Below are 22555 nucleotides of genomic sequence, written 5' to 3' on the forward strand. Positions count from 1 at the left end.
CTGGCAGTTACTTTGCCTGCAAAGCATTGCACCCCCATTCCACAGAAATTCACAGGCTCCTGCAAAAGGTTCCTCCAGCCCCAGGACATGGAGCTGAAGGAAGTATATAATGGACTACACGTGCAATGACAACACCACACTTGTGCTCCATTGAGATCTACGAGCACCTCTGCCGCGGTAGCAGATGGGAGTTGTAGCTTCTCAATTCAAAGATCTGGGGAATGGATCTGTGAATGCGTGACAAGGCTGTGTGGACAGAGTCATACCAAATTCAAATGAAAACAGGACACTACAGGAAGAAGCACCCTGCGACTCAGGTAAAAGGGGGGCGGCTTGAAGGTGGGGGGCTAGGAATGTGACCATTTTTCATGTTTCTCCCTAAATATGGGTGTACCATAAAACACGTCACAAAGCCAGAATATACTTTTAAAGAGCATAAAGCCCAACTTTACATTAGCTAAACTTTTTCTTTTTTAATAGAGAAGGCTTAGACCCTGTCAGCTATTTTTGTTGTGCCCCCACTGGGGAGATTCTGTTTGTCTTGGTGACCATTGCCTCCAGTAAAGAAAGTGATGGGAATCCCAACCAGAAGATGGGAAATCTTTCAATGGGGGTATAAATGGGGATATCGCCTCACTTTGGAAAGATCTTCGATAACTACCTGCTGTGTCACTGTTGTAGGAAGTGAAGGTGAATCTTCCAGATGGGAGAGAGCAAATAAAATAAAAAAACTGGAGGGATCTTAACCATTCCCTATTCTATTCAAGATACAAAAATAAGTCTAGTTTCACATTCATGTTAGGAGGTTTCAACCAGCATTCTACAGTCTGACAACTCAAAAGATTTTTTTTTTTTGCTACAGGCTAGGAATATCCCACATTTAACAAGAAAGGATCCATTATAAGGGTGACGGCAACCTTTTCTATTTATTACAAGGCTGTCACAACTGATGTCAAGAGTCTTGAAACAAACTTGCCAAACTTCCCTTTCTAGATGGAGCCTTGAATCCAATCATAGCTGAACCTACAATGCAACTAAATGCTTTTGCGGAAGAGTGACCTTATTTCTCAAGAATGGTTCAAGGCAATTCAAGAACCTGCCAACAACCTTTAAGTATTATTAAAAGGACCATCTTGGCTGGAGGGGACGAAGATGACTGATCCCATATGAGCAAGAAATGTCAGCATAGGGCTGTCGTATCAATTTGGCATTTTCTCAATTGCACAGAACAATTAAGTTAACAGGGAGAAGAGCTTAGACCGAGTGATTCAGGAATGCATTTGACTTCCCTTTAAAAATATGAAAGGGTCATGTACACAAGTTTACATTATAGAATGTCATTTCTAATGTAAGGCTATTGTTCAGTGTTGGGGCCGATTCACAAGATGCATTGGGGCTCTGGCCGCCTTTTCCAGTACAGCCCCAATGCACAGACAAGGCAATTTGTCTTGTTTACCGTGAGCCCAGTTCACACCACCATGTCGAGTTGTGGTGTACATGAAAAAAAAAGTACTGCATGCACTATTTTTTCAGCGCAGTGCGGTGCAGCACAGTACAACCGCCTATGTTGCTCTATGGCGACTCTGATGTAAACGGCATCTGCTAACATTCAATTACCTCAAAGTCCATCTAGGTCGGATCTAGGTTAAAAAAAAATGGATTAGAGTTCGGCAGACCCGAACGGGATAGATTGGAAGTAATTGGATGTAAATGGACACATATCTGCTTACATCAGACTCCCCATAGACCTAACATGGGCCCAGTTAGATGAAGGAAAAAACTGAACGTACTCAGACGTCACAAGAACATGTGTTCTGCTCCGATCTAAAGAAGATCAGTGCACAGATTTCCTGCCGCTTGGAATGGACGCCCCCATGTGAAAGCGGCCTAAACAGTGTGCATTTAGCAATTGGTTGCTGGTGTTAATGGACCTCTAGTCCCAGTTCACACCTGTGAGATCCGTGACCGCGCAGCAATTGTGCACAAAACCGCGCGGATCGCCATGCGGTTACGGAGTTGCACACCACTGCGAATTGTGCTGGCGGTGCCAATCTTTTCTAATGACACCCTAGTCGCGCCAGGCGGATCAAGCGGTTTCCTTCCGCAATTCAGCCCGTGCAATCGCACACAAATCACGGCTAAAAAAAAGCCGTGCATCACACACAAAAAAGTGCATGTACCTTTTTCCAGCGATCGCCACTCGGATATAACCCCATTGAAATCAATGGGGCCGTGCGGCAAACACTGTGTGCAATTGTGCACGCTTGTGAGGTCCTAAGACGCGCGCCCCAAGATCGCCGAAATGTGAACCCTTGTAAAAACCCCTGCCAGCTGTAAATTGTAAATTCTACATTACTTTCTGTTCTAGTAACAATAGTCACCAGGACAAATAAACAGCAATAAAAACCAGATGGGGTTATTACCCTTCACCATGCCATCAAATAGCAATAAAAACCAGATGCGGTTATTACCCTTCACCATGCCATCATACCTCAAAAAGGTCCCAATGGGGTTATCACTCTTCCCCATGCCATCAAACCCCAAAGAAAAAGCGTTCGATATTTAGATATATTTTAAATCTCTTCAGACTATCAGGCAAATCCAAGCTCAAAAGGCAGATGTCACACAATGTGCAATGTTCAAGAAAAGGTCCTCCTGCTTATGGTCACCATGCTATCCAAAGCAAAGAAAGGATTCCACATTCTGTAATACGGCCAGACCAAAGTCAACTACACCCTATCTGTATGCGCAACCAGCGTGCATGTCTTCTCCAGAGATTTATAGTCCTCGTGAAACTCAAAAAGTTGTCAAACTTCTCTTCAAGTATTCGCTTTAAGGGAAAATAAGTGGCATAATTAAACCCTGCAGAGGAGGACTAGCCAAAGGGGAAAAAAGCTACAAAATCACAGCAGGGAAGACCAGTCTTCAATCACCTCTGTTCTTGGTAAATATAATGGAATGGAGTTAACACAATTTTAGTTTTACTTCTTGGCTGAACGCCCAGGGCAGCAGTGACACAACATACCCAATAAAGCTCTACGATTCAAATTTTAGAAGGCTATAAAGAACACAAAGTAACTGAGGCCATTTGCAGGTCCGGGCCTGTTGGAGTATGGGCAAAGGATGCGAACAAACTGCTACAACATCTAATCATCACATGGTCAGTGTGGGAACATCTTGTGGGTACGCTCTGGTGACTTCCAGAAGGTTCCACTCCGTTAGCATGCATGACACTGTACACCTCAAAGAAGAGGGAGGACAGTGGCCAAGTCCCTAGTCTATATCCACAAACAGTGGATGGCTGCTCAGAAATCACAAGTGTCGAGGTGTTGTTGGTAGAGCACTGCTTTAACCCCTTTATGACAGCATAACGCTTATATGCGTCAGCATGGCGGGTGCGCCTCAACACCCAACTGTTGCAGATATGTGTTGCTGTGGCATTCTGGCAACTATTTTTTTGTTTTGTTTGCCAGGTTCCTGCTAGGGATACATTCCCTCACTTCCTATCCCAGCAACAATGGTGGCACTAAGACAGGAAGTGATATGCAGTTTGGATCTTCAAGTGAAGCCATGCCTCCTCAAACATGTCAGTTGTTAAAGGATGGGGGCCACCTCATACAAAAGTATGATTCCTGCTAAACCCCCAATGGTCTTAAAGCATGGTGGGCATTGACCTCAAATTATCTGGGTTTCTGGTTTTCATGGTGGGCACCGACCTCAAATAATCTGGGTTTCTGGTTTTCACGGTGGGCCAAATTATTTGGGTTTGTGGCTTTCGAGGTGGGCACTGACATCAAATGATCTGGGTTTCTGCTTCTTGTGGATCACCTACTTTGTGTACAAAATAATAAAGTGGTGTCACCTCTCTGCCCCCAGCTTCCTGACTGGACAATGAAGGAACAGCAACACACTGAAAATTTGCTCTCTCCTTCTGTCAGACACATGCAAACAACAGGGTCTGATTGGCTTCCACCCCTAGTGTTGCTGTGTGGGGGATAACAGGAAGCCAATATCAAGACGGATTCAGGTGGATGCAACAACACATAGGTTTTAAAAGAATACACAACTGCATTAAATGGTGTTTTTTTTATATATACATATATCTGAAGTTCAGCTTTAACATACTTCTAGCCTGCTGCTAAAAAAAATAGGCTTTTTTTCTTGCAGGAAATCAAACTTTTTAAAATTGTGAAATCCCCACTCCCCGGAAATGATTGGCGGTCCGATCTTTAGAAAGCACCCCAGTACAGAAATCCTTCTGCTTCATTCTAGCACCTGGCTTCCTATTGTGGCTTATTCTAGCCCCTGGCTTCTTATATCCAACCCATATACACCCCCTTCCAGGTCACTTATGAATGTGTCTCCTGAGCTGAAGCTTTACAAGCGCTGGTAACTTTCCATTTCACTTAATGCTTCTCCAGTAATGACGGAGCTCAGGGCTGAAGCTGGAAAAACATCTCTTAAAATGTCTCATAAATTGAATTCAGAGACAACCACAACCACAGTCCAGTCAGTGCAATGCTAGAAGAGTAACGCTGCGTCTGAGCTACACCTAACAATCCTGTACTGATCACAAACATCAGACACGCTGGAAAATTGTCATCATTTGAATGTTCTCGTCATCTCAGCTTTTTAAAGAAATCCTATCAGAGGCAAAACAAATTATGAACACCTCTCACTCTGTGTCCTTCCTCTCTTCCATTCCAGAGCTGCAGCCTCCATCAGACTCTTCCAGGAGTGCCAACGCCTGTGTCAGAACCTCAGTCAGTTTTTAAAGTGATATTAAAGTCAAGATGTTTTTAAACAATGAAATCACTTACAATGGATGCTGATGAAATCACTTAAAATTGATGCTGCTCCTTGATGCTTAAAAGGGTCCGGATCTGGTGCAGAACTGCAGACGCAGTGCTACTCATGCAGTGCGTTTATGACACGTTTTTCGGTCCGGATGCTGACAGTTCATTTTTTTTTTTCAAGCCGTGGGGCTGTCAGTATGCAGATTTTTCCTCTGAGGTCACTTCTGCCCTCTCGTAACATCTACCTCCCTTTGTGTATGTAAAGCTGGTGATCAGACATGTATCACATGTTTGCAGGCATGTTGATGGTGCTGGCTACAGCAATCTGCAGAGAACGAGCTCGCAGGAGACGTCATTTTTGGGTACACCCGATCTTGAGGCTCTGGGACTCCAAGGGTCAGTTCTGGAGTTTATATGAGGATTTGCGAGCTCACCCAGATACATTTTTTTCCTTTACTCGTATGTCCATAGAAAGGTAATGGGCATGTTCAAAATGTTTGCAGTTCATGTCTTCACCTCTACCCCAACCTGTCTGTCTATCTCCTACTCTGACATCCTAAAAAGTGGAGCAAGAATACATTTTGTTGCATTGCGTTCCGTTTGCGTTGTGTTTTTGACGCGTTCGTGCGTTCCATGACCGGACAAAATGTGACATGCAGTATTTTTTCAGTCAGGAACGGAACAGACTGCGCACGTGAGAACTGTAGCCCATAAAACAAATAGGGATGCATATTTAGTGCAGGAGCGTACGGATCAGGTCAGCACAGAATACGGACGTCGTATGAACAGGCCCTTAAAGTTTTAATTTCCTGCAAAATCAGCTGGACTCGGAGCACTGGACCTGATATCCTCTTTTAGGGTGACTCATTTCACTTGCAGGGTTCTATGGAGCCGCCCTTGTGTGTGCTAGTAAGCTGTGTGTGTCTCCACAAACACACAGGCACAGCAAGGCAAGATGCTTCTCTCCCCCTGGCTCCCTCTTCCTCATTCCCTCCTCCAAGTTAGTAGATGAACAGTTGCTGGAATTTGCTCTGTCTCTTGTGATCTTGTACTAGACAGGAAGTTCAGGGAAGCAGAGCTGACTGTTGGAGCTGTTTAGAAACATGATGACTGTGGGCAACAATTAAGAAATACTTTGCTGGGCAATGTATATTTGTTTGATTCGGATTCATTATTGAAAGAAAAAAAAAAAAAGGATTGAGAGTTTAATACCACTTTAAATGCTATCCGAGTCACCATAGAGGAGAATTCTCATCTCTTCCTGTTATTGAACACCTGTCTCGTGGACAGGAAGATTGGGGACTCTTCCTCAGGGAACATGGCCATAAAATCCAGAATATAAGTTCCTAGAAAATGTGTTTACATTCTTGTCTGGTCAAAGGGATTCTCCCTTACTTCCTGTTCTGATGTTAGACAGGCAGTAGGGAGACTTTCCCTCACATCCTGAACGGTCCGACACCTGAACAACAGAAAGAAAATGGGGAGAATTTTCTTCATTTCCTGTTCTGAAATTTTAAAGAAATCTCCCTAATATGGACACCAGTGGAAGAAAAACGTTGTAAATAAAAGAAAAAAAAAGTGCAACAAATAATCCACCAGTATATACTTAGAACCCGTTACCTAATACAAATCAGTCCAATAATAGCGGTGAGGAGGTCTTTCAGTTGAAAACAGGTAGAGGAAATCTTAAAGAAAAACTCTGCGCAAAACCTATTATCCCTTGCAGTGGGGCTACCCCTTAATTCTGCAGAATCGGAGAAAAGAGGCTTCAGAGACCAGAGAAGCAGGAAGCTGGCTCAGTGGTTCGGGTGAGTATCTTTTTTTTTTTGCACCTAGACAAAAACGAGCAGTTAACCCTTTCAGGTCAGGGGTAGCCCCACTGGAAGGGTTAATAAAAGTTTTGCCCGCAGTTCTTTAACTGAACAAGCAAAAAAAAAAAAAACAAGAAGGCCGGAACAAAGCCTAAAGCTTAGAACAGGAATGGCTAATCTGAGAGGCCTGCAGCTAAAGTAAGGAGCCCATTTCAAAAATGTCTATTCTACTTTTTCATGTCAGTTTCCTTATAAAGTTCTTCTGGGTAACATCTGCTCTCCTGAACCTGCAAATTCTAGTTTGCAGAGTACAGCTGACCATACATGTGGTTACTGTATTCTGACAGCCAGAACATGCAGCTGTCTGAATAGTGACCGCAGTAATTGCAGGTAGGGATGCACAGATACCGGTATTTTGGTATCGAGTACGAGCACCAATATTTTTTTTTCGGTACTCACCGATACCGAATACCAATACCGGAAGTCCCATTAAGGAAGCCAGGCGGTGTGTAAAGACTCGCAACCCGGATTCCCGATTAGCAAGGAAGCCGCCCCCATGCTTCACTATGTGACGAGTAAGCATGGAGTCGGCTTTCTGGCCAATCAGGAAGCCAGGCGCTGTGTAATGACGCGGCACCCGGTTTCCTGATTGGCCGGGAAGCCGACTCCATGCTCCCTTCTCATGGGGCGACGAGGGAGCATGAAGCAGACTTCCCACCAATCAGAAAGCTGGGCGCTGCGTCATTACATGGCGCCTGGCTTCCCGATTGGCCAGCTTCCAGCCCAATCAGGAAGCCGGGCAGCGAGTCATTACACGCTGCCCGGCTTCCCGATTGGCCAGGAAGCCGGATCTATGCTCTCTCATCACAAGTGACGAGGGAGCATGGAGTCGGCTTCCCGGCCAATCAGGAAGCCGGGCAGCACGTAATGACTGACTGATACAGGAAGTATCGGACTAGGCATCGGAACATTTGGCCGAGTACGAGTACTCACCCAAATACTGAGCATCGGCACCGATACCGATAATAGTATCGGTGCATCCCTAATTGAGGGCCACTCGGGTCCTTCAAATTTTTCAATCAAAGTCTGTTGAGCCAGGAGGTGTCAGCAGGGCCACCAACGGCCTCGAATTGAGCCGTGTATGGCCAGCTTCACTTAACCAACTTACACATTATTTTACAGATAAATGATGCAGCTCTAAAAACATCCTTCATCCAGTTTATGTATTTTTTTCTATTTTCCTTTACAAAATGGTATTCAGCAGGACAATTAGGTAATGGGGGAAACTCAAGTCATTGTTTCACTAATCCTGACAAAGATTTCCCTAAAAGCTCCACAAGGTTCTGTATAACACCTTTCCCATCCACGAGACTTTGGACAGCTCGGCCAGTGGACTTGTCAGCCACTTGTTTTCTAGCGGTCATCAAGTTTTCTGAACTCATTAGTGTTGAACAGTTACTAGTTAATGCAGATGCCCAGTTTGCATGACCTTCGTTGTAAGAAAAATATTACAAGAGTCAGACACTTATGGACTCAGAGCAAAGGACAATGAAGGAAATGTATTAAAACTGGAGCAGACTAACTCTGGAGCAGCTGTGCATGGCAACCAACCAGCTTCTCTCTTCCATTTTGAAATATTAGCTGAACAAACTGAAGAGAGAAGCTGATTAGTTGCCATGCACAGCTGCTCCCGATTTCGCCTGCTCCAGTTTTGATAAATCCCGCCTCCCGCCCCATATGGTAAAGACCAGTTAAAACAATAGCCAGATAGTAGTAAGAAACAGGGAAGCGATCCAACTTCTGAACAATGGTTAAAAGTAATGTTTCCATCAATTTTATTACATTGACTGGCATAACTAGGCAATACGAAGAGCTGAAACCCCCATTCTTGTCCTATATGAGAAATTGTAATGGACTACAAAAACAATTCAGTGCATTAAATCCACAGACTGAGACTCGCCAATGGCACACTACACATCTAACAACTGTCCCCTGATCCAGCCAATTAAGTTGAATAGGCCATGTATCACCTTATCTTTTGTTGCCTCAACAGTGGCACACAGGTGGGTAAAATGCCAGTGAGCCAAGCAGGAATTCGATTTTAAACCTGTCAACATGGGCTCACATATACCAGGCATTTTACAGCCTGCCAGGCTTGCCAAGCTGCACTGAATAAACGACGGCACAGCAGATGGGACAGAGAACACAATGTAATATGAGCAGTATATCTCCCCATACACATGGCATGAAGGGAGACAAATGCTCCTTGTCTGATTTTGACTTTGACCCTTCATCATGTCCTCCTCGTGTATATGGAAGCCATGTTCCCCAGCTACGCCATTGTGTTCTGTACATCCAGCTGAGCCGTGGTCACTCGACCAACCCCCTGTTGCACGGTGCCTCGAAGTACAAAGGGGCACATAGAGACACCTGTGTGTATACAGATCGCAGGAAGGAAGCAGAGTCATCATAAATGAACAGCACAAATCACTTCAGCTTTTGTATCTATACTTCTAACAAATAAAATAAATCGCTAGATTATATGCAATGTGAAAAAAAGGAAAAAATGACATATAGATATTTTCATTTCATACGAACAAGCCAAAGTACTAGGACAAGTCAAGCGTCGCTACACTCGGACAATATTTGACTTTCTCTAATAATCATTGATCGGGCAAACAAAGGAACATATTAAAATGTTTACAAAGTTCAGTGTCCAGTGCAAGTTGTTTTTTTTCCCCTTCCCATTGAAGACTCACATATGACGACTGTCATTGCTTCTGCTGTATACTTGCCAAAAGGTTCTCTTCCAAACATTTTGCAGCCCAACACCACCCAAAACTTTATTTAGTGTTGGAGATACTAATGAAGGGTTAATACCGCTCAGGTTTTATTACCTTTCTCTATTCCCATTGGGGTGATATCACCCTCTGTTCTGATGACAGAGTCACAGGGTTAGGAAAAGAAGAGAAAACTCTACAATGGGGTTAAACTCGGCAAGAAAAGATTGGGGAAGGATTAGAAACTCTGTATTGTCGTTTGTGCTTTCCTACCCTGGTGACTCCATTTGCCCTCATTTCATGTCCGGCTATCATGAGGATATAAAGTCAATGTATATATCCTCAATGTGGTGACAGACAGTACTTAAGAAGAACTTACGCAGAACAGTAGAGGACACTAAACCTACCTAGAGAAAAAAAAACAAGGCACCAGAACAAGTCAAATACATCTACATAGTCCAGTTAAGAAGATCTTGACAACCTGCTTCCATTAACCAAGGGTTAACAAACACCAACAGCAAACTGTACCACTGCACAGGTCAAGTATGTCACCATGCCCCAAAACATTGGGACAACCTGTGACACTTGAGATGTCAAGCTGGAAGGAACTACCTTACAGCCAGTGTGCCAAGGCACTCACGCATGCAATGAATTGTATCACAATGCAAACCTGGACATTTTGTTTAGAGAGAACATAACAAGATCCTCAGATTTCTAAGGACTGAGAACATCATGTAGAAGAAGCTTGAGGTCATCACAAACTTCTAGCAGACCGATAGGCTGCATGATGGTTCAGGTGACAAAACGGCCACCTCAACTGTATGCATTTTACATAATTAAGGAGACAATGTTTACCTTTTTCCTCGTAGAACCAATCTTTGACAGGCAGGACTTCGACAGCGACTGGTAGCCACCGACGACCTTTATCTCTTCAGCCGTTGGGTACCTCTTTTTGAGCAGCGCCCCTATTTCAGAATAGGGAGCCTCATATCCATCTGAAGACTTTCTTTTTGAGCCGGTTTCTTCATCGTCATCTTCATCCGCGACTGGTGTCCTAAAAGCTTCATTCTCGGTAATGGGCTTCCTTTTGGGGATAACAGTAAAAGTGTTGGTGCCTTTAGCACGGACGGAGGACAGGGAAGCATGAGGCCGGTAGGAACCTGAAGGGTCTGGGGTTACTTTTGAAGCAGATTTGGCCTCTTTACTTAGCTCTCGGTCATCAATGTTCACTATGTCATCTATGTTGGTGACAGGAATATCTGGTTTAGGTACATCTTCGTGTATTTTGGTGACTGGTACAGTCAATATGCCCATAGCATCTCCTTGATGTACGCTACTCAAGTACTCCAGCTCAGCTCCAACGTCAGTAAAAGAATGACCTTCTGTAGATTTGGAGGGCAGAAGGCCACTTTTCCAGTCAAAATCCAACAGTAAAGGTTCACTAGATTTGAACGTAACAGAACTGGATGTCTGCTCTATCTTTTCATTTCTTTTAACAGGAACAAGAACTTCCTTTAACTTAACACTATTTTCTCCAGTAGAATCTGTGGAATCCAACTTGGGTCCATTCCGCGTGGAAGCACTAACTTGCACTTTTGGCTTGTCTTTGGTGGGGACTAGGACCGTGCTACCAGTTGCTGGCGCAGGAGGGTCCTGCCTCTTCTTTGGAACAAAAACAAAAGAGTTCTTAGACTGCATTCTAATGTTCGCAAGGGCTTTTGCTTGGATATCATCCTCAGCGATTTTGCTCAGGTCTGGTTTTTCTGCTGGCCTGATTTCAAAGGAATCATTACTGCTGGTGGAAGAAGAAACTTTCATTAGCTGGCTAGGGGTGGCACTACTGAAGCTGGTATCACAGTGGTTGTGGAAAGAGCTCTCGGAATGACTGGCACTGGATAAAGAAGGGATGCTAGTTTTGGGTTGCTTCACCTCAGATTTTGGCCTCCATTCATTGGCGCCTTTGGGGAGCTCATTGGTGGAATTGTACACAGGAGATGGCACTACTCCACTTCCCTCAGATGACCGCCGAGTCGCAGTACCTCTAGTACGCTTACTTTTGGACAAGAGATCTTGAATTTTAATAGAACTATTTGTATTTGCATTCATCTCAGAGTGATCAACATGACCATTGGTAAGAGGTGAGGAGCTTTTGACAGTGGCTCCAACTGTTGCATCAGAAGGCCGGGCCTTGCTAACCGGGGCAGCTTTGGGGTTGACGAAAATGGTGTTGCTTCCGGTCTTCTGTGCAACATTCATGAATTTTGACAGCTGTTGGTTGTTGGGGTACCCAACTTCGAACTTCTCCCTGACAGTGGCTACAGTAGGGGAGACCAATTTCTCATCGCTGGCCATTTCATAACGAGGGGACAGTGGTGCCACTGAAGGTAAAGACCCATGGAAAACAAAGGCTGGAGGAGTACCAGGACTGGGGGGTCTTTTGTGAAACAAACCGGGATCTGGCAAGGAATGGACAGCAGGTGGTTTCGAAGGAAGCCAAGATGGGTTGTTCAGGGGAAAACGCTTGCCGTCTTCTTCCAAAATGGAGGCAGATGATGGGGAGGTCTCTCCGGACCGCTTGGGTGCCTTACTTTGAGGGACATGACCTTGCCGCTCAGCGGAGGCAGGTTTTGGCAACAGGGCTGGCTTTTGGTCCCTTTCTAGCAGATCCTCTAAACTCCTCGACCGTAATGGTTTACTGTGGCCATGGTCAAACTTCTCCATAAGCCGGCTGACACGGCCAGCCTCCTCCACCACCTTGTTATGTTCCAGCAGCTCTTTCTTGGGTGCAGACTGTTGTTTTTTTTTAATGGGCTCTTTGCCTGGGGGCTCCGGCTCGTAGATGATCACTTCGGAGGCCCGGATCTCTGCCACTTTGCTGCCCCTTTTGGCCAGCAGCTCTTCTACGGGATCTGCGCCAGCGATGTGGCTGGGCTGGCTGAAGTAGCCAGGGTCAGACTCAATGATGATGATGTTCTCTGCACGTATGGTGCGAATACCTGGGACATTGCTGTACATGTCCAACAGGTGCCGGATAGGGGAAGCAGCTCTGCCTGTAGAGGAAAGATGATGATGTTGCTGGGGTCGCCGGCGGCGAAGCTCATTTTCCAACTTGATGAAGGGGTTCTCATTGAGGGGACCCAGGCTGTCCTGCAGCACCAGGCGTTCAGGGCTGCCCTTCCTGGAGTGCCGGCTGGGTGACACATCCTTCCCCCGGGAGGACTGGACACCAGCGCTGCTCGCCATCTTCTGCCGCTTCCTCTCCAGCACCTCCAGCTTCCAGGCCGGCATTTTCCCCGACTCCAGCCTGGACCAGCTCTTCGTACCGCCGCTGACCGCCATGCTCGCCGCGGGGAGAATGTCCGTACACCTCCGCTGCCCGCAGCTACCGACCGACCGACTGACTAACTGAGCTCGGAGCTCGGAGCCCGCAGACAGTCCTGTCACATCCAACCCCTCCTCACCGACTACGTCACCGAACACGCCTCCATTTCCATGCGTGAAGATACCTGCTTCTGTCACTATGAATGACCACGCCCCTAAACAGTCACCTTAAACTCCACCTCCCTTTCGCGGGAATCAGCAGCGCGCGCCACTCAGCCGGATCCGCCCATCAGCTTTATTCGCCACGCCCCCTCCTACTGTCATTGTCGGAAAAAGCACGCCCCCAGCCGGTGCTATCGTGCCGATTCACCGGGAGCGAACAGAACCCTCTGCTGTCACTCAGATATTCACCTACAGGAACAATGCTGCGTTCATGTGGACGTGGTGTCAGATTATTGGTATAAGACCTGATCCCCTGTGCTATGTGGAAGCATTGGGCTCCTGCACACAGGCTGCGTTCAGATATGTACCGGTACCTTGCTTTTATTTCAGATCTGAACGCAGCAGTATTGTATGTTACTGGCCCATGCACAAAGCTGCGTTGTTCTCAGTAATCATGCGCTGCATACACCTGCGTAAAGTCAAAGTAGAAAATTCATCATATGTTTGAGTATTCCCATGTAATGTACCCATGTGATCGCATGTACATGCTGGGAATTAAAAGTTTACACATGTGATCGCATGCACACGCTGGGAAATAAAAACTTACACATGTGATCGCATGTACACGCTGGGAATTAAAAGTTTACACGTGATCGCATGTACACGCTGGGAATTAAAAGTTTACACAAGTGATCGCATGTGCACGCTGGGAATTTAAAGTTTACACATACTATCGCATGTACATGTTGGGAATTAAAAGTTTACACGTATGATCACATGTACACGCTGGGAGTTAATAATTTACACATATTTTAGCATGTACACGCTGGGAATTAAAAGTTTACACGTGATCGCACGTATACACTGGGAATTAAACGTTTACACTTGTGATCGCATGTACATGCTGGGAATTAAAAGTTTACACATGTGATCACATGTACACCCTGGGAATTAAAAGTTTACACATGTGATCGCATGTACATGCTGATAATTAAACGTTTACACATGTGATCGCACGTACACGCTGGGAATTAAAAGTTTACACATGTGATCGCATGTACACGCTGGGAATTAAAAGTTTATACATGTGATCGCATGTACACGCTAGGAATTTAAAGTTTATACATATGATTGCATGTACACGCTGGGAATTAAAAGTTTATACATATGATCACATATACATGTTGGGAATTAAAAGTGAGCCAGAATAATATAAGATTTTGAATGGCTGTGAAGATCTTATAAGTGTGCCTTAGTCCTAAGAAGGACCATTCATATGAATGAGGTTCACAACGCATGGTAGTGCTTCACCGTACATTGTGATGTTCTAAACGCAGATGCACTGAGTGCCAATAAGAATGAACGTATGCACGTGTGCACATTTATTACCATGGTGCAATCGTGTAAATGCAGGAAGGTGACTCTATCAGAACATTCTTGAATAGAATTACATAGCTACTTAAAGAAGAGTCACATTCTTTGGGCGTCTCATTTGTTGAAAAGCCGTCCGTTCACTGCTCACCGGCCGCTGCATTATTCAACACTTCCAGATGTTTGATAACTCGCTCCCGCGCTGCACACTGTGGTTTTACCTGCCTGCCTGTATGTTACTACCAGACGAACAAGCTGGTGGGACAAACCACATTGTGCAGTGGGGGAAACCGGTATTCAACCCATTCCGACCAGCAAAATACCAGAAAGCAGCAAAGAGGTGGGATTATAGCAAAAAGGACACCGGAAAGGTAAGTAGGTCTGTAATTCTTCATAAGTGACAGGCAATGTGCTGACACGGTCACATTTACGTGGATTGTAACATCACAACTGGGATGCATCTTGTCCAAATTGTATAACACTTGTGAGGCTGTTCATGTGGGAAAACATAACTGACGTCACAATGCACTTCAGAGTCCAACTGAACTCTGAGACCCCATTCACACTGAGACCCATTCACACTATGACCCCATTCACACTAAGACCCCATTCACACTAAGACCCCATTCACACTAAGACCCTATTCACACTAAGACCCCATTCACACTAAGACCCCATTCACACTGAGACCCCATTCACACTGAGACCCCATTAACACTATGACCCCATTCACACTATGACCCCATTCACACTATGACCCCATTCACACTAAGACCCCCTGCACACTAAGACCACATTCACACTAAGACCCAGTGGCGTCACAAGGGGGGTGCGGCCCACACCCGGGTGACACCATTGGAGGGGTGACACCAAAATGACTCACAGTCACTCACAGTCATTTTGGTGTCACCCCCCTCAGAAAAGTCATGGACCGAACGCCCGACAGTATCAGGAGAGAGGAGGGGACCCGGCGGCATACCTTATCCCGCCGGGTGACTGTCCCCTCCTCTCTCTGCCGGCGTCCATCACCAAGATGGCCGCCGGCAGGTATCAGAATACTGCCGCACGTGCGCGATGACGTCATCGTGCACGCGCGTGGTGACGTCACGCACATGCGCAGTGACGTCTCGGCGGGGTGACACTCGGTTACCGCTCCGGCTATTTTTTGGCGGATTTTGTGCGATTTGGCCAAATAGACTTCATTGGTGTAGCTCAATGTCGCACATTACCAGCGATTGTGCGCGACATTGTCACACTACAGAAGTGTCACATTGCACAGAAATATAAGCAGGAACATAAGCAGGAAACAGGAAGAGGAATTATTTCACATAAAGACTACTTTTGATTGGATACAGCCCAATGTAGCAGCTACGAAGTCCATGCCAAAAGTAGCGCTACGTAGCGCGACAATGTGTGCACTGTAGCTCAATGTCTCTCAAAGTCGCTCAGCTCAAATCAGCGCTTTGTTTGATGTAGCTCAGTGTGAATGGGGTCTGGGCTACATCAGCGCTGATTTGAGCTGCGCAGCAATGAGCTAAAGTGCACATTTTGTTGTACCATGTAGCGCTTTTTTTTGGCAGTCTATCAAAGCCTATTGGGTCAAATCGCACAAAATCCGCTGGAAAAATAGGTCATGTTCGAGCGACAAGCTTGAGCTACAAGCTACAGGCAACATTGAGCAACAGCTCCATTGAAATGCGTTGGACGAGATACATTGAGCCATTTTTGAGCGGAAATCCTGCTACAAATCGCTCAGTGTGAATGGGGTCTGAAGTGCATTGTTAATGAAGTATCTTTCTCAGTAAACAGACCATCCTAAGGCTCGGTTCACACCTAGGCGACACCTCACTGCGCGGCAATCGTGCACGATTCTGCGCGGATTGCCCCTCAATCAGGAGTCGCCAAGGTGTGAACCGATCGCGCTGTGGGTGCCATTATTTTCCAATGGCACACCAGTCGCACCGGGCGGATTGCGCGGTTTCCCGCCGCGATTCTGCACGTACTTCCGAACACCATTGTGGCTAAAATAGCCGTGCGTCATGTATTGCCAAAAAAAGGTACATGTACCTTTTTTCTGCGATTGCTGCGTGGATGTCACCCCACTGAAATCAATGGGGCCGCGCGGCAATCGCTGCCTGCATTGTTCAGGACCGCGCATTCAGGGATCGCTGCTTCTGGCTGTCACATTAATCCAGCAGCTTCAATCTGTACAAGCTACTGACCCAAAACAAGCGTGTGGATAGGTGCTAGCTGCCTGGCTGTTATGTGGAGCCAACTGACTACCAATGATAAATGTCAAGCAAGTCAGAGTAAAGTCAGAACCCCTTATCTCATATACTTGTTCTAGATAAGAGATTGAGAGCTTTGAAGTCAGAGCATCAGCATGAGGACTCGGTGCCTGCCATATTCACAATGACAAATTAGCAATGGCGGCCTACACTATCCTTTATAATTTATAGCCAATTATTTTGTTATTGTTGTTATATTGCTGTGTTTGCTGGGTAGATTTCCCTTTACTTCCCATCTTGGAGCTGCAACAGGAAGTAAAGACTCATTCACGCCAAACTTGGACTGAAAATGTAAGTCAACGGAGGCCTGTTGTTTATTTGTTGTTTTCTATTTTGCCAATCTTTATTTTAATTAACATGTCCTGAGTGGACAAACTTCTATGTATTTTTTTTTTCTACTTGCGTTGTGTTGACATCTGTTTTTGACACATTGCGTTACATTGCTCTGGAATAAGCAGAGCATGCTCTACATTTTTTCAGCGCCCTGCAACACAACACAGCGCAAAACAGTGGTGTGAACTGGTGCCATTCACAGCCATACATTTTTCGGGTTACCTTCCCTTGTCATCCATTGAAAGATCTCTCAACAGTAAGGAAAATCTTAGTTGTCATCATAATATTTGTCCCCATTGGAAGATTTTCCCTCATCTCCTGCGCTCATAATAACTCTAAAAGCATTGCTGTGTGCCATTTATTTTAAAGGGGACCCCAAAACACCCTGCCAAGCACACCCCTATACACATGCATTGTAGCACAGCCCACAGATGGAGACCATCTATGTGTTGGGGTGCAGTTGGTTACAAAAAAGCGGCGTGCCCACTTCTATGTGCATTATGGTGCGCTGCCAGCCCACTTAAAGGGCCTATTCACACCACTAGCGGTGCGTTCCAGAGCCGTAGCTTCTGAAACGCACAGCAATCCCTCACTATGCTTCTCCCTCCGTTCTCAGGTGGGAGGCGGAGTGGCGGTGCATTGAAGTCAATGGATCCGCAGCCACGACCCCCGCCCGCAGTGGCGTAATTATTCTCTTTTAAAGCAGAACACCGGGCAAACCAAATGTTAACCCTTGCAGTGCGTGGGTAGCCCCACTGTGCTGCATTAGCGGGTTGCCGTCTCCAGGCGGCATTTTTTTTCTGCTCGCGGGCCCCCTAGCGCACGCGCACGGGCAGAATAAACCCGTGCACTGTATAGAGCCGTTACCGGCTGTTTAACATATACCCTATCGGCGACTCTATAGCCAGCCGATCGTGTATAAGCTGCTTCATCAGCTTCTTTTGGGGTCCCCAGGTGACATTAGGGGTCCTAGAGACCCCTAATGTCTCCATAAAGAGGACCTGTCAGTGTGCCTTTGCTATTATATAGGGGGATTGTATCCCCCTATGTAATAGCAATAACACTAAGTGTAAAAATATATATATATAAAAAAAGTAAAAAGAATAAAATTCACATATAAAAAAAGTTAAAAAAAACCCCAAAATGTTTAAGTCCCCCACCCCCACGTTTACGCACATATAAACGTAAATAATGGTGTATTTTTACCCGACGTGACCCTGTCTTTTATATTTTAACAACAAATTGGGTAATAATAAATGTTTTATCATTTAATATAGGGGAAACGGGTTTTTTTTATTTATTTCGGTAATTTTTTACTTAATATAGTAAAAAAATAAAAACCGCAGTGGTGATTAAATACCACCAAAAGAAAGTTCTATCTGTCCCTAAAAAATGGTATAAAATTGATTTCAGTACAGCGTTGCATGACGGAATAAATGTCAGTCAAAATACCGCAGCGCTGAATACTGAAAAATGGCCTGGATGGGAAGGGGGTTTAACACCGCGGATTTCAAGTGGTTAACACAAGGTGCGTCAATGTGTGAAGGGGCCCTAAACATGGCGCACCAGGAGATCTAAATTCAGTATGGTCAATGTTACGGTTTCAGTTTCTGTGCAGACACTGCCCCCTAGTGGAGGACTTGGTTATGTTCCTGCTTATAGAGACAGCAAAAAATGCCCCATTAGTAATTTTCATTGATGGAAATCACATGCAGTTCTCACACCTCTATGTTAATGTAAGTGTTAGAAACATTTTGTTAAATTCAATTTTCTGTATTTTTAATTTCCTGGGTAAATGGGTATGCATTAAAACCAGGAGCCTTGCTATACATTCCTGTCTGCATGCATTGTGAATATTTGTAATAAATGTCAGACTCCGCACCCTGTGCTAGATTACTGAGGATATTTTATATTTAATTTCTGTGCACAAAAACACAATATAATTCCCATTTATATGTAAAATATAAAAGAGGAAGTTGTGCCAAGTAAATAGATACCTAACATGCTAAACTTAAAAACTGCATGCTCCGGTGAAACGGCAAAAAAATACGGTACCCCAAATTGTCCATAGGTGACACGTTAAAAGTCCAGGACATCAGTCTAGAGTTAATTGACAATGGTGGACAGACAAAAAATGGTTATCCTCTAGAGCCTTGGTTCCCAACTGGTGGGTCGTGACCCAAAAGTGGGTCGCCACCCCATGTTCAGTGGGTCGCCACATGCCTTCCACTTTTCTAGATGAGAGACTCCTCAGCCTCCCCTTAACGCAGCACTGTCAGTTTTCGTTTGGGCAGCCACTCAAAATAAGCTGCCCGGCTCTGCGTTTCAGCTTGAGGTGGGGTGGGCTGGATGTATGGTCAAAAGGGAGTTCCATCCATATGTGCATTACTTACATCTCCCACATGTGCCCTGTAGAGGTGCCTGGACTGACGTCACATTCTGGCTCCCAGCACCTCTATGGGGGGTGCAAGGGAGCTGTACAAACAATGCACATATGCTCCGTCACAGCACAGCAGCCCACACTGGATCCCAGGCTGAGGATCCACTCCAGTTCTCATAAGGTAGGGAGACTCGTTGGATCTTAAAAAAAAAAGAATTATCATTTTTTTTTGCTGTGATTGTGTGTGTGTCAGTGTTTTTGAGGGTCCGTTCACACCAGTACAGTGCGTTAATCCCAAAGTCCCATGCGATTAATGCACTATGCCACGCAATCACACCTACTGCACGTTCCTGTGTGGAAGGTGGGTTGCGTTGCCATTAATTTGAATGACACCCCAAACGCACCTCCCGCCCACAGTCCGATCGCCTGCACCAGAACGTCCGGCACTGCAATGCCATGCATTCCATTTCAGTGCGTCTTGGGTCACGACTTAATGACCAAGGACAAATGTGGGTCCTGAGCTAACACAAGTTGAGAACCACTGCTCTAGAGATCCGATTGTAGCAACTTTTACCCCTTAAATGTCCGTCCGCATGATCTGTAACCAAAACCTTGAAAATGCAAGGTTATTGCTACAGTATATAGGAGATAGCAAGTCATAGAGGTTACTAAAAGATCGGGACAGACAAAATATATAAAAAATTAGAAAAAAGTTTATTTTGCATATAGACTCCCGTACAAAACACCATCACTGCGCCGCTTACAAAACTTTTTTAAAACCATATATGACATATATGACATTGTCTGCAGACCTCATTCATACATACAAAAACGGATGGATCCCACACATATTTTCATATCATAAGTTGTTAATGAAGAAAGCGGATAATGATATTAGTATATTGATGTGAATTCACACAATCTCCAATGTAAAACCATCAAGAAGATAAGGCAAAATAATTCCTGCTAATGCAATCACGGTAATTAGTTGTTGCTCAATTCATCACTTCATATAAGAAAAACTCTCTTTTTTCATTGTCAGCAATACTGTGGTTGCAAATCACCATGGAGTAATGAATAAACTGATTGCCCAATTGTGAATGATTCCACACTTTAAATGTAAAGCAAACAATAGAAACCGATCTTGAAAGACAAAAAATCTTCCGGCTGTATTAATCGGAACCCATGATGGAATATAATATGATGGGAATGATACATGGAAATGGCAAAATGTCTCCTTTGATTATTAATAGTTGCCAATGTGCGGCTAATGATACAATCCTGTTTAAACTTGCCGTGTCCTTGATATTATCTCATTCTGCCAGTATAAACCTGAGACTTTTGTATCAATAGAAGTTCAATAAACACTGGTTTTGGAATTGAGTAGTAATTGTGAAAGGTGGACCTAGAATTATTGCTCTCACTCTGGCGCACGTGGCAATAGCTAACATGTGCAGGTCAGCCGTCAGAAATTTTGGGGCCCCTTACACGGCTTTAGGCCGCCCCCCCGCCGCTGGACACGGGCTTAGTGATGCGCTGGACGCAGGACCCACCTGAGAGTGACCCTGCAGAGCCCACCATAACGTGACGTCACTTACGGCCAGTACGACATCAGGCGAGCAGCATCGCTGATGCGGCCCCATCTTGTCTCGACGGCGGTTGAGCGGCAATGCTGGGGCCCTGCGCTGCCAGGGCCAGTCCTCCGCCTCCTCGCCCTTCACAGTCGGCCAATAGTCATGTAAGGGGCCCAGGCGAGCCCCCCAGGCTGCCCGGGCCCCTTACATGAGTATTGGCCTACCCCCCCTGATGGCTGCCCTGAACATGTGTGGCACAAACGTCGTTTTTGTACTTAGGCACACCCGTCACGTATTTGCATTAGTATGCGTGCGTTCGTAGGGACTTTTGGGGGGGGTATTTTCACAATTATGTTATTTGATTTTTTTTTTTACTTTTTTTCTTTTTAACCTAATTTCATTGCTATCACATTGGGGGTGACAGGTTCTTTTTAAGATACAGTCTGTGTACCCAGCACACTCAGAACCGCTGCTCCATGAGATAAGAAGTGGGTGCAGCAGGTGTCAACGGGTGGCTTCCGTCAAAGTATAAGTAAAAGATGGACGCCGGCACTCCAAAGCAAATCCAGTACGTCTGCTTATTCACGTACTTGTTGCAAATGCAAAACACAAGATACAACGTTTCGGGGTCTCACAGGATCCCTTCATCAGGCAAACAAGTGATAAGTGCAAGTGAAGCAGAGCGAACTATATACACACCAGCTGTGAATAGGAACCAATCCAAAGAATCTCTCTGACATCATCGTGACCTCACATTCCCTCCAAAATTCAAACTAAGGTAAACATGTAGCCAGACACATATGTAAATACTATATGGACACAAAGGTTAAATTACCCGACACAGATGTAAAAACAATCACGATGCATGGTTATTGCTCTGTACAATGATCTGTACAGAAACCACTGTCTTGTCGGTTCACATTAACAGCTATTGTGTATATAGTTTACTCTGCTTCACTTGCACTTATCACTTGTTTGCCTGATGAAGGGGATCCTGTTAGACCCTGAAACGTTGCATCTTGTGTTTTGCATTTGCAACAAGTATGTGAATAAACAGACGTACTGGATTTGCTTTGGAGTGCCGGTGTCTATCCTTTACTTAAGGTTCTTTTTAAGGTGACATTAGGGGGTCTATATAGTAGCCAGTAACGTATTAGTAGCGGTAGTCTGGAGCTGTTGACATGGGATTTTCACTTTTGATAGAAAAAAATTGTATGAACCTTATAAGATCAGATCACAAAGTTAATTTCAAACTTAAAAAAAAAAAAAATAATGATGAAACTTTACAACTAGAAAATGAAATAAAGTGTGTACACTAGCTTGAAAGAAGACAATGAAACACACCTGGGATATTTGCCATGTACTACTAGGACTATTGTAACTTAGGTATAGATCTCTGGGAAGTAAACAGTTTATTTATCAGGCTTATAATCCTTGGCCAAGGCCTTTGTCTGAATTGTAAATGATCACACTAGGTTGAGTTTTGCTTAAGCATATAACATGACTATTTGAACAGATGTTCTAGGAGATGAACTGGAAGAACTCTTAGGGCTTGTTCACACCATATACAGTGCGTTCCAGCACGATTCGCTACTGGAACGCACCGTATCGCATTCTGGCCGGCTCCGTGCATTCCGGTCCAGTGCGATCTGAAAAAAATAGTGCGTGTAGCATTTTTTCTGATTGCACTGGACCGGAACACAGGCATTGATGTGCCACGTGTTCTGGTACGGGCGATC

At 45.0% G+C, this 22555-nt stretch overlaps 1 protein-coding gene across 1 annotated transcript in view; it reads right to left on the bottom strand.

The window, feature by feature from the left end:
* TPRN (taperin) overlaps positions 1 to 12798 on the bottom strand; it is a 59655-nt gene extending 46857 nt beyond the window's left edge. The window contains exon 1 of the mRNA XM_018567281.1: positions 10243 to 12798. Within this exon, the coding sequence (XP_018422783.1) occupies positions 10243 to 12726 (2484 nt within the window). The 5' untranslated portion in view covers positions 12727 to 12798. The remainder of the gene's footprint in view (positions 1 to 10242) is intronic.
* Between the last annotated feature and the right edge of the window lie 9757 nt (positions 12799 to 22555).

This window comes from Nanorana parkeri, unplaced genomic scaffold (assembly GCF_000935625.1).
Source record: "Nanorana parkeri isolate BGI_ZX_2015 unplaced genomic scaffold, ASM93562v1 scaffold1026, whole genome shotgun sequence".
Taxonomy (NCBI): Eukaryota; Metazoa; Chordata; class Amphibia; order Anura; family Dicroglossidae; genus Nanorana; species Nanorana parkeri.